The sequence below is a fragment of the Cinclus cinclus genome, chromosome 21 (genome assembly GCF_963662255.1).
Source record: "Cinclus cinclus chromosome 21, bCinCin1.1, whole genome shotgun sequence".
NCBI lineage: Eukaryota > Metazoa > Chordata > Aves > Passeriformes > Cinclidae > Cinclus > Cinclus cinclus.
Window position 1 is genome coordinate 4,511,432 of NC_085066.1, and position 12,632 is coordinate 4,524,063.

General features: G+C 44.6%; 1 protein-coding gene across 3 annotated transcripts in view; it reads left to right on the forward strand.

Annotated features, from left to right (window-relative positions):
- The first annotated feature begins 3,005 nt into the window (after positions 1-3,005).
- The window catches only part of DIP2A (disco interacting protein 2 homolog A), a 73,049-nt gene continuing 63,422 nt past the window's right edge, over positions 3,006-12,632 (forward strand). For all 3 annotated transcript variants that reach the window (XM_062506592.1, XM_062506591.1, XM_062506593.1), the window contains exon 1: positions 3,006-3,102. In XM_062506592.1, coding sequence (XP_062362576.1) covers positions 3,006-3,102 — 97 coding nt within the window. The remainder of the gene's footprint in view (positions 3,103-12,632) is intronic.

A 12,632-nucleotide genomic window follows, 5' to 3' on the forward strand; every position in this document is an offset into this window, starting at 1 on the left:
AAAAATGTCAAAGATAATCTGTGAGTTTAGGTTTTTCAGTATGTAAGTCCTCCCTCAGTCTGTTCTATTTATTCTGGACACTTTCAGATTCATTGTTCTAGTTCAAAAGGTCCATAATTTTGTTTAACTCTGTGCATTTTTGGCAAACCAAACGAAACCTGTGAACTCCATCTGCTCTAAGTGATCCTGCCTCTGTCTGGTATCTTGTGCTGCAGCTACCTTCAGAGGGGCAGTTCCAAATGTGTATTAAGTTGCTGGTAGGAGAAGAGGAAAGAGGTGCTCTGGTGGTACACTCATTTCCAGTCACCATGTCTCAGTGCAAAAATGAGAGAGATCCTAGTATCATACTAAATAAGACCTTTCTGTCATATTTCTGTATTTCTTTAGAAAAGGCATAGGAAGAATTATACTACCAGAATATTTTAAACTTCTAGACACGTGAAATCTCCACCTTCAAAGCAGGTGTGGTGGTTAACTTTGGAGCGTGAGAAGAATCTCTTCTGGAGGCAACTTGTTCTGCTGCATCCTATTAAAACATTTTTCTCTGCTGGGTATTGAGAATTATATATTTGCTTTCATCTAAGATTGTTTTATTACTTATTTAACTGCTTTTGTCTTTAGGTGGACTCATCTGTCAGGTAGATCACCATTTGGTTCTCTGGAAAAAAAACTGTGGTAGAGGTAGATCTTGGCACATGCACAGATTTATTAACCCTTAACAGCTATAGGAGAGCCCTTGAATGATTTGGCATAAATTTAAGAGAGCTGTGAACAAACAATACTTGATTTGGTGTAAAAGCTTGGCAAAAGTAACTTAACTTGTCTAGAGTTCCAAACAAATTTGCACTAAGTATGAGCTGGCTCAGTGACTGTGTCGTATTTCTTTTAAAAATCAGATACTAAGAGTCCTAACACTCGAGCCAACATTGTCAGACTGCACCCACTGAATGGTGCTGGTGCTCTTTTTTGCTTAGCATAGAACAAGTTGATCCCCTTTTGGGAACAGTGTATTTCTAGAGCAGAGTTCAGAACTGGCACTAAATCCAATCTGTAATAGCACTCTCACAGCTGGATGTTCCATGTTGAGTGTAAGCAGGAGGGCTGTGAGGCCTGAGGGCCTGTGCTCAGAGTTAGCCAGTCAGTACTGACACTGCAAATGCAAATTCATGCCTAATTTTAAAATCTGGCCCTTCTAGGGTGGACAATTAAAACTACCCTTTAAAGGACAGTTGGCAGATCCTAGGGATCAGTTCTGTTTTAAGGGAATTTGGCTTTGCATTGGCACATTTTAACATCAATCTGCAAGGGCTTTTTTATGTCCCAGAATATGCAGGACTTTGCAGTCAGAGGAACTTTGCTGTGGCAGTCAGTGCTTCTCTGCCTCACCTCCCTATGTGCCCTTCCAAGAGTCTCCTTGGGCAGTCACTGTTTTCAGGAACAAAGGTGGGATATGGGGGTAAGAAGCAGATGCTGCAGCCTCCTATTCAGAAAAGAAATCTGCAGAGAACATGATGCCTTGAGAGACTACCTCGAGCAGAAGCCAGAGTTAAAGGAATAAAGTAGGTATTTATTAAAAATGCTTTCAAAGGATGCCCCTTGGGCAGTACAAGAGCCTGGCCAAGGCTACACCCAAGATGGACAATGGGTCAAGAGTTTTCACACTTTTATAAATCTTGGTGCATTTCCATACTGGGGTTAATTGTCCAGTTACAGCTCCAGGTTATGAAGTCCCATCCTCCCAGTTTGCACTCCTCAATTCACTGTTGTTTGCACTTTTTGGGCCTGAAGCTGTAATGGTGTCCTTGGGCTGGAAAAGGATTCTTTTGTCTGACTAAACTGTGAGAACTTGCTAACACTTCACATGAAATTCAGAGTTATATACTAATGCAGTACAGAATCTGGAAAATATGAAAGCTAAAACTTAAGGCATCAAAGGAATCCAACCCCATAGGATCTGAGCTGCAGGTAACATGTTCCTTTGTGCCTATGGTTGCCATCAGGAAACAGGAGTGTTTCTGGTGTAAAGGGATGACATTTTAAGCAGGATGGTTTTCCTAATGATGGTCTGGTGTGTCAGTGCCCTCGCAAGGGCAGCCACATGGGACACACTCTCCTGTGATATGTTGACCTCAGTAATGTGAGCAGAGAAATCAGAAGCCCCAATATGAACCCAATCATCCCGAACGAAAGCGGTATATTGGACAGAAGCAGTTGTCCGCAGAAGACTACTCCCCAGGTTTCCCTATTTTCTAGTTCTAGGAAAGTTGCTACTGCCAGAGCAGTTTGGGTGGTCAGGGCTGCTGGCAAGGTCCTGGATTTGCCTCTGCCCGAGCCTCTGGGAAGCTGCAGGAATGCCAGAACAGAACATCGGGCCCTGCCACACACTCACCCTGGAACCCATAGCTGAACAGGGGAAAGCTATTGCCTCAATACTGCCCTTCGAGAGGTGGCCGGCTTTAGAAAAGACACCCTTAATAATTTTTTTATTATTTTATGCAGTCCTGGACGCCACTTTACATCCAGGCTCTCACAGAGGAATCGTGTGCCATGGAAATGTCCATGCCCTATCCTGGGACTAACGGTGAGCTGGGTGGGCCCCGCGGGCTCAGGCTCGGCCACAGTTCCTATTTTCCGCTGGGAAGAAGAAGTGGGGAGTGAAAGAAAAGGCAGCGTCGGTGTTTTCAGGAAAGGGGCCTCAGCAGCACGGCAGGTGCCAAGGCAACGAGAAGCGTGAGGAGAGGGAAGGGAGCTGGAGCAGAGCAGCGCTCGGAGGAGGAGCGGGCGGGCCCCGCTGCGGCCCCTCCCCAACCCCGGGCTCGGCCCCGTCCCCGTCCCGGGCTGAGGCTGCGCGGGCCGGCGGGGCCGGCACCGCCTCGTCCCTCCTCCGCTGCCTGCCGGCCGGCCGGGCCCGCCGCTGCCCGCCCTCCGGCCCGCCCCCGGCCCCACCTGCGGCAGCGCTGGGCGGTGGCTCCGCCGGGCCCGCTCGCTGCTCGCCCACCCGCGCCATGGCGGCGGAGCGCGGGGGTTGCGCGCTGGAGGCCGTGCCGCTGCCGCCCGAGGTGCGCGAGAGCCTGGCCGAGCTGGAGCTGGAGCTGTCGGAGGGTGAGTGCGGCCGGGCTCGGGCCGCGGGCGGGTCTGTGGGGCCGGGCACGGCCGGCGGCGCGGCAGGAAGGCCGCGGGTGGCTGCAGAGGGCGCGGTGCCGCTCAGGAGTCTGAGGGCGGCGGTGTCTTCGCCCCTCGGCGCAGCTCTCGGCGGGCCCGGGCTGCGCTCCTGCCGGAGCCCCGAGCCGGGAGCGAGCGGCGGCGCCGGGGTCGGGCGGGCCTGCGCCGTCCCCGCGGCTGCACCGAGCGCCCGCGGCCCCTGCGACTGACGCCTGGTGGTGGCCCCTCAGGAACTCTTCCAAACGGACAGTTAGCGTGCAGATGGATGCTCTGGAGAAACTGTTTTGTTTCAGTTTTAATATCTGTTCCTAACTGTAGCTAAAACCTCAGGTCTCTCCCTCTGTATCTGTCGTTAATTTCCAACTTTTTTTGTGCTTCGCTGTATATACAGGCAGGAATATGATGATGCTCGCTCCGTTTTTATAAAACTACAGATTTATAGAATGGCTGGGGTTGGAATCTTAAAGCTCATCCAGTTCCATCCTCCTGCTAGGGGCAGAGACACCTTCACTAGTCCAGGTTGCTCCAAGCCCCATCCAGCCTGACCTTGGAACACTTCCAGGGATGGAGCAGCCACGGCTTCTCTGGGCAACCTGTGCCAGGGCCTCCCCACCCTCACAGGGAAACATTTATTCCCAATATCCCATTTAACCCTGCCCTCTTGCCAGTGGGAAGCTATTCTCCCTTCTCTTGTCACTCCAGGCCCTTGTCCAAAGTCCTTCCAGCTTTCTTGAAGCCCTTTAAGGCACTGGAAGGGGCCCTAAGGTCTCCTTAAAATTTTCTCCAGGCTGAGCTTCCCCAGCTCTCCTTGCCTTCTCCAGAGCAGAGGGGCTCCAGCCCTGTGCATTAAAGAGGTGACTAAATGTAGTCATATAATCAGGCAAAGGGTCACTGTGACCATGTGATGGATTTTCAGCCCCCAAAAGGAGACATCCCTTCCACCTGCAGGTCAGTGTTTGGTGATAACTGCCCTTCTGTGATCCCTGCGGGTGTTAGTCATGCTATCTCTGTTACAGAGCTGGGGAAGGATTTTCTGCATGCTGATTCTCTGACACAGCCTGTCCTGCAGACAGGCAGGTACAGGAGGGCATGCTGGGGTGGAGGTGACCCAGGCAGCATGTTCTGGGAGCAGCTGCTCCTTGCATTTTTTTCCCCAGTTACACGATCAAGCTGCACCCTTGCATAGAAGAACTACAAACCCATTAATACCACCTGTGGGTTTGGGATTAGGAGCATTCAGTGTCTTCCTCAGATACTGCAATTTTCAGATCAGCAGGTTCAGGTGGGCACAACTGGGGCTATTTCACCTAAACATTCTGCCTGTTTCAGGTGACGGTTTCAGAAGTTATTCAGAGGTCTGCTGTCGTCATCTCCAGTGTGGAAGCTTTGGTGCAGAGGCAGGGAAGAAGTGTAGGATGGGTGACTGTTGTCCAAGTGTAGCCTGTTGCTGCAAGTCTGCAGGCACAGTCAGAAGCAGTAGCTGGCATGCCCTGTTGCATGGGCATGCATTGCAAGATGAGTTTCCTGCGTGTGAGCTGGGACCGCGTGCCGTGCTGGGCGCAGTGGTTCTTCCTGTGTGCCTGCTGACACGTGCAGGGATATCCTGGGGCTGGCTTCTCTGCTGTGTGACCCGACTGTGTGTTTGTTTAACTGATAAAATACTTCTTCCATAGGTAGATCTGCAGTGGGTTGAACCCGTGAGATGCCTGAGGTGATTGCACACTGTCCTAGTGCTATGGGTCCGATGTGGAATGTGTATTGCTGTGTAGCTGCTGGACTAATGGAGCGAGCTTAAATTTCTTGATCGCTCTGAAGACTTAGTTTATGAGCTTAGATGTGACTCCTTTTTTGTCTTTCCTAAACTGGAAAACATTTGCAAGTAGTTCTTCAACATCTGGAAATACGTTACGTGCTCGTATCCTGCCATTGCTTGATGTTTGTATGGGCAGCTTTTAATGCAGCCCTCCATCATTAATGCTCAGAACTTGCTTACTTGGAGAGGAAGGAATAGCAGTCTAAGATTTCTTATGCTTAATATGCCTCAAGTTAGAGGAGGTCAGTACTTGGGCGGATGTTCCCATCATTGGAGGGGAAGTGTGAAGGGAGAAAGAGAAAAGGAGAAACATGAGATCAAGTTCCTTTCTACTTTGTGTGCTTTGAAATAATGTGTGTGTTACTATGAGGCAGGAGTAATGTCTGCTCTCTTTGATTTTGGTACTTTCACCTGTAAAAAATTAGTCAGGAAGATGATTAATCTCATTTGGTTTTGCTTCAGATGATCATAGCAAAAGTTGGGAAAAGTGTTTGTGTTGAGGTGTGGAGAAAAATGAAGACATTAGTACATTGGTGCTTTCTAAAGACATCTCAAAATTCTAAGTAGAGCATTCAGCTGAGAATTTTGGATGGGGATGGAATGCCAGTTCATACTACAATTCCAGTCATGTGCACTGTTAGGAATCCTTCAGCTTTACAAGATCCTAATCTCTTGCTTGACATTGTATTCTTTGTGTACTAGAAAAATAATCGTTTGGGATAAAAAGTGACCTTACTATGATGCTACTGTGTTGCTTTTTTATATCAACACTAATTTCTTTCTTGTTGAAAAAAAAAAATGTGAATCTTGTAAAGAAAACTAAGAGATCTTCCACAAACTTTTGGGGAGATAGGGACTTTTTTGAGACCATGCCTGGCACCTAAGCTGAGTTTCAGTTGATGGATCTGTGGACTAGGCTTGCTTATCTTAAGACTCTAAGATGCTGCAGCTTTCTAATATAATGGAAAGATGCAGAGTTCCCTAATCAGACTGGCAGGTTCTGTGTCAGAATATGATGGGGACACTGTGAAGCTCCAATACTTCAGATTGTTTATTAGCAACTATAAAACACTGGTGTTTTGGAGTTTGTTTTGGAGGTTTGGTGTGATTTTCTTCCTTGCTCTGAAAGAGAACTAAAGGTTATAAACAGTTCTTTAAAAAATTCTTATCTGCTGTGGAGATTCCATAGGAAAGGCATCAATGTGCATTTTAAAGCCTGTATTTGTTCTGTGATATTACATCATATATATGTGTATATTTTTATGTACCTAAATTTACCTGTACACCACTTTGAAATTGGGTTGTTTTTTGCTTCTTCTGGGTTATCTCTGCGGGAAGATACTTCACTTGTTCCTTGATCATCTAAGGACAAGACGTATAGAAGCAGTGAAAGATAAAATTGTGTGATGTATCAACGAGGACCTGGTGTCAGCTTGTCTTGGCTTTGTCTTCTAGGATTGGTGGTGGTGGCAGTGCCCTCAGCCAGCAGCTCAGGGACTTATAAGAACATACCACTACATTTGTTTCTTTTCTTGGGATTTTTAGGTGCTTGTTGCTATCTGGTTCCAGTTAGTCTGGGCCATTTGGGTGCACAACACTGGATTTGCGTTTAGCAAAAATCAGGAAAAAGAACTGCAGGAAGAAAAACACAGTTGTACCAACTTTGAGGTGGTGTTTGACCAGTGTGTGATGATACAACATTTTCTTGGTCTGGATTTCTGCAGCTTGAAACATTAAATATATGGATTTGGGTTTTCTTCTGTTTGCTAGGAATTTGTAGGTTGATCTTACTTTGGACTCAGTGATCTTGGAGGTCTATTCCAACTTTAATGATTCTGTGAACTAAGATGAAACTCAGAACAGAGGATAACTACAGTAAAGAGGCTGAAGAGATTTTTTTTGCTAGTTCAAATCTTCTGTTACTCCACCTATTGATAGAAGGAGAACACTGTTCTCAATGGCTTCTACCAAACAGGTTGTAGGATTAGTTCAGAGAGAGAAAAGTATTTCATGTAGCTTGCCATCTTAATTATAACCTCAGTTATTTCCCTGTTGATTTGGGGAGAAGCATTTTCTGCTTTCTGCCACATTGCTCGTAGGTTTCTTCTGAGCTTTAGTGGCAAAGGATGCAGTTTTTATGTGGAGTGGTCAGTGGTTCCCCTTCAGATGTTTACATCTGTCTAGACTGAAGCTGACCCTCATGTTATTTTTATCCCAATTTTTTATTTCCCTTTTAAGAAAGGCAGAAGTTGTCTGTATAACAAGGAAGCTTTCTCTGGGGTTTTATTGTTTTGGGGATTTTTTTTTGCAAGGGTTGGGTGTTTTTGGCACATTTTGAGGTACTGCAGGTAATTCCTGACTGGAGGAAGATACCAGCTATGAAGTATTTCCTGAAAAAAGTAAAGGTGTTTAATGTCTGACATCTTTGGCTACTGCAAATATTTCAGCAAATACTTTTTGTAATTAGTTTGATTGTTTTTTTAAAAAAATAAATTGACAACATAATACTTTTTGTCAGAACAATATAAAAATATTTTCTTTATAAAGAAAATATTATTTCTTTATTCTTTCTTATAAAACTTGTAGTGGTCAGAGCTGAAAAGTTCAGATCCTTTTGTTGCACCAACAGTTTTGATGTGGTATTAAATTTCTTCCTGTGAAATCGGGTGAGGAAAAAACAGACACACACACTTGTTCCTGTTTTTCTTGTGATAAATCATGATATTTAGGAGTTGCATTTTTTCTGGTCTTAAAATGTAGTTTTCTGTAACGGAAATCTTGGAAATACTTGGGAATAAATATGATTTGAGGCTGTCAGTGGGAAGAACTGTTGTGACTGGAGAGACAGATGGTGGTCTGTGAAACTTGACCTGCAGCATCTTCCTTGCTTTATTTCTGGGCTCTCCAACAGAAACTGTTAATTGTGCCATGGTACCTGGGGCTTGCCAAATGCCCAAGGGGACTGAGGAACTTTTCAAAGCTTGTTCTCACACGTTAACACCCGGCTTGTGCAGGTCTGGGCACCTGGCTGGCATCCTTCAGGCTGTCCCCTCTGATCCTGAGAGGATTGAGGAGCTGAGCCCAGCCAAAATCTCCTGCCCTTCCCAAGGGAAAGCCCCTCAGCTACAAGAGTGCAGCCAGCCGTACCCCTCCCTCTCCTCCTTAGCTACATCTTTTGTCTATTTTAAGTACAGGTCGTTGTCATCTCTTAGGCAGCAGATGGCAGAAAATTCCCTGAGAGGGGGGGAAAAAAATAAAATCCTAACCTCTATCCACCCTGTTTTTTTCCCATACCAACATTTTGCACCAAACTTAAACTTCTAAACTATATACACACGTGCATTACCCCAGTTATATACATATATACATCTAGATTTAGATACAGGCACAGTGTGACTAGAACCAGGTCACCCTAAAACAAGGTCCCCTTGAGGGATGCGTCATGTCTCTCCATCCTTTTGCACCACCACGTCCAACCTGGTCCCTGAGCAAAGACAGCCCCATGGATGGGTTTGTCTTTGCTTGAAGCAGAATTAATCCAGTTTTTCCCAGGATACCTGTGGTGTGTACCACTGGAGCCTGATCTCTGTTGTTCACAAGGCTTCAGATTGGGCAGGTCCAGCTCCCTTAGTGGAGTGAGGTGTTAACTAGCCAGGAGGTCTTTGCTAAATGCAGCTCCCAGTTTTTTAAATTCTCCCTGCCCAGTGCCTTCAAGGTGGTTTTAAGCAGCCCATTGCACCGTTCCACTTTCCCAGCCGCTGGTGCGTGATAAGGAATGTGGTACACCCACTCGATGCCATGTTCTCTGGCCCAGGTGCTTATGAGGCTGTTCTTGAAATGAGTCCCATTGTCTGACTCAATTCTCTCAGGGGTACCATGTCTCCAAAGGACTTGTTTTTCCAGGCCCAGGATGGTGTTGCGGGCAGTGGCATGAGGCATTGGATAGGTCTCCAGCCATCCCATGGTGGTTTTTACCATGGTCAGCACATAGGGCTTGCCTTGGTGGGTTTGAGGCAGTGTGATGTAAGCAATCTGCCAGGCCTCCCCATACTTAATTTGGATCATTGGTATGGGGCTTCACTCTCTTGGCTTGCTTGATGGCAGCACACGTCTCACAGTCATGGATAACCTGGGAAATGCTGTCCATGGTGAGATCCACCCCTCGGTCTCATGCCCACTTATAGGTAGCATCTCTGCCTTGGTGACCTGAGGCATCGTGGGCCCATCGAGCCAGGAACAACTCTCCCTTGTGTTGCCAGTCTAAGTCTATCTGTGACACCTCTATCCTTGCAGCCTGATCTACTTGCTCATTGTGTTGGTGCTCCTCATTAGCCCGACTCTTGGGGATGTGGGCATCTACATGATGGACTCTCACAGGTAGCTTCTTTACCTGAGTGGCAGTGTCTTGCCATTCGTCAGCAGCCCAGATTGGCCTTCTTCTATGCTGCCAGTTGGCCTTTTCCCCCCTTCCTTGAGCTAAAGCCATGTGCCAACCAAACCAGGCTAGGCTAGACCACATGGTGCTGCTTAGCAAGGCTTCTATATTCAGCACACAAAAAACAGGTTACCCAGGAACTGTTAATTCCTTTTTCTCCCTTTCCTCTCAATGCCCTCAGGCTTCACACTGGGTGCCAAGAGTCCTCTGAACCTTTATACACCGTGAAGGTAGAACAAATTGATGCATTTTATTTTTCTTGCCATGTCTGCTGTGGTAGATGATCAAGAGAAGATTTTTTTTTTTTTGTTCTCCTCTCTATTTTGGAAGGTAATAAGCTGGTTAAGAGGTTCTTGTTGAGTTGACCTAAAATATTAGCAGCCATGTTAGAAAGCACTGTTTTAGTAGTGCAACAGTATGGTAGGCAATGGTTTTCATCTGTAATGTGCCTTCCCTTTAGCTCTCCTTCCCACTCCCCCATCATACTTATTTTCCATCATTGTTATTCTGCTGTCCTGGCCTCCTCTTTTTTTTTTTTCCCTGCCTTCTGGAGCATAGGAGGATAAGCAAGGTATCTCATTTGAGGTGAGAGCATCCTTACACTTCTTAGCTTTAGCTGTTTCTAATGAAGTAATTTTGTGAGCGGTGAGGACACCCACTCTTATTTTGTTGACTCTGGCTTCCAGCTTAAGAATGATGGTGATGCACTTAAAGGCTTGCAGAAAAAAGGACTAAATGTACTATTCTGTTACCTTTATCACTGTGAGGAAACAGAAGATTCTGAACCACGAAAACTGGGTTTACCAGGTCATCAACTTCCTTTCCCATCAAAGCAGAATTTCAAACTCAACCAGTTAGGTGGTTGAGGCTTTTATTGGTTGTCTTCTGGATTTCTGCTGTAGTTAACCACTGTTTAAATTAATCTCTTCCTTGCGTTTGTGTAGAAATCTTGTTTTTTTAATACATTGCTTTGACAGGGAAGGTTAAAACATGGTGAGAAACAAAAGTATGATGGCAACCTGTACATTAAGAAAATTAAAGGAAGTACTTCTTCCAGGTGTTCTTGTGCAAAAATAAACTTCCCTTAAAATTATAAGTACACATTTATGAAGTAAATAGACCTTTATAAAATCAGCATTGAACACTGATATATATCTTCTACCATCCTATCCTTCATCTAAATTGAGCTCTGCCAATCTTGAGATCATGAAATGACTTTTTATTTTTCCATTTGCTAGTTAAAACGCTGTTGGGGTGATTTTTTTTTCCCTTTGGGTTAGTTTGTTTTTTTGAAAGTTTAGTTAGTTTGTTCTTCTGAAATGTGATTTCATTGAGGATGGGCTATGGCATCTCTTAGACTAAAGAAGGTGCCTGCTTGATGACATTTTATAGAGTTGGGTTATCATCCAGTTCTGTAACTGAAAGACAGACTTTAATATACCTGTATGCAAATGGGAGGGAAAACATATCAGTCTCTCTTGATTACATGACAGTCATTTGGTTGTTAAGAGCCTTGGTATTTACCTTGGAGTAAGTATCAAAGTATTTGACAGTTTCTTGGCACAAGGTTTGTAGCTCTCCAGGAAACATAAACTTGGTGCATTCGCCTGAGTTTTCTTGATGTGATGATTGCAGACCCAAATTCAAAGATCATAGATTTGTTTAGGCTGGAAAGACCTCAGAGGTCATGGAGTCCCAACTGTTAACCCACCATGATGTGCAGTAAAATACAATGTGTGATTTTCCTGTGCAGAGGTCTAACAAAGCAGTTCTGCAATGCAGAATTCAGGCGACCAGGTTGAAATGTATGACTGAATAATTAAAGCTTCCAAATCTAAGATCATCATATCCTCCTATCACTTTCTCACTGCTTTATTATGACCTTTTCTCTTTCTCACAGTGTTTCTCCAGCAGTGCTCCACAGCACACAAAGATTTTAAGCTTCTGTGGATTTTTGTTGTTGTTGTTGCTTCCCTGTGTTGAAGCTCGTGCCTTGTAGCGGGTGTCTGCAGTTTTCAATTCAGTGAAGAAAGAGGCAGCTGTTAACATTCTATGTCTGTTGTTCACCTTTTAAAGTCCAAGACATTTTTAGTTGATTATCTCTGTGTACATCCCTTTAAGAACTTGAAGAGAATTCCAGCACCTGGTGAATCCAGTTGGGCCTCATCCCTCAACCAGCAGGAAATTTTTGTTCAGTGTTCTGCTGGATGCCAGGGATATCTGACAAAAATCTGCCTCTTGTTGGATTTGCTATTTATACACACTGAAAAGACACTAATAGCTGGTGTTGTGTTATTATGAAGATAGATGCAAATAATTTTTCTGGCTTTTTGTTATAATTCACTGTGGCTCAAATTTTAATTTTTTTTTATTTTTTCCTTTTTCCTACTTACAGCCAGATGGCTTCAGAACTGGATTGGGTTGAGGGCAGAAGAGTGAAGGAGGGTGCCAGTACTTCATCTTAGCTTCAACATGAATCCATACCCAAAATAATTTTTTTCAGAGTCTGCCTGTATCTGTACGGCTGTTCCTTCAATCTGTTGAGGATCCAGCCTCAAATGAAATATAGGACTTTCTGATTGTAGCAGCATTTTGTTCTAGAACTTCAAATATGAAAGGTCCCATAAATCATAATCACTATGTTTGTGTTCCACAGATCTGGGATTCATCAGATAGAGGGAAAATATCAGCCAACTCAGCATTTTATCAAATAGTGTTTGAGAAATTATTTGCTTATGGAGAAATGAAAACTTCTTTTGGGAGGTAGGTTGGATATAACTGGAGGGGCTTCAGCTCCATGTGTACCAGCTGCCTGTGTATTAAGGCAGAATTCTGTCAAAGTCCCTCATTATGAGATTTCTGCCCTACATTGTCAGGAGAATGAAATGTTGACAAAAGGGTCAGAATGTGTGGATGCAAAGAGAGCAGATCAGACAGGCCATGTTGTGGAAGCACAAAGTTTGGTAGGGTTAAGGAAAACATGCTGCAACTACAAAACTTTTGTTGGCAGTTTTATGTTGTCAAACAAAATTACCGAAGTTTCTCATTTCAGATGTGTGGGTATAATTTTGTATTTGGTGGGAGTTACTTCAGCTTGCAAAGTTTTCAGAGATAGCAGCTCAGTAAAGACTTTTTTTCCTTTGTTTTTCTTTCAGAAACAGTATTCATAAAAGCAATTTTAGGTGTGAGCATCTTTTCTAATATATTTTTACCTAAGCTCTC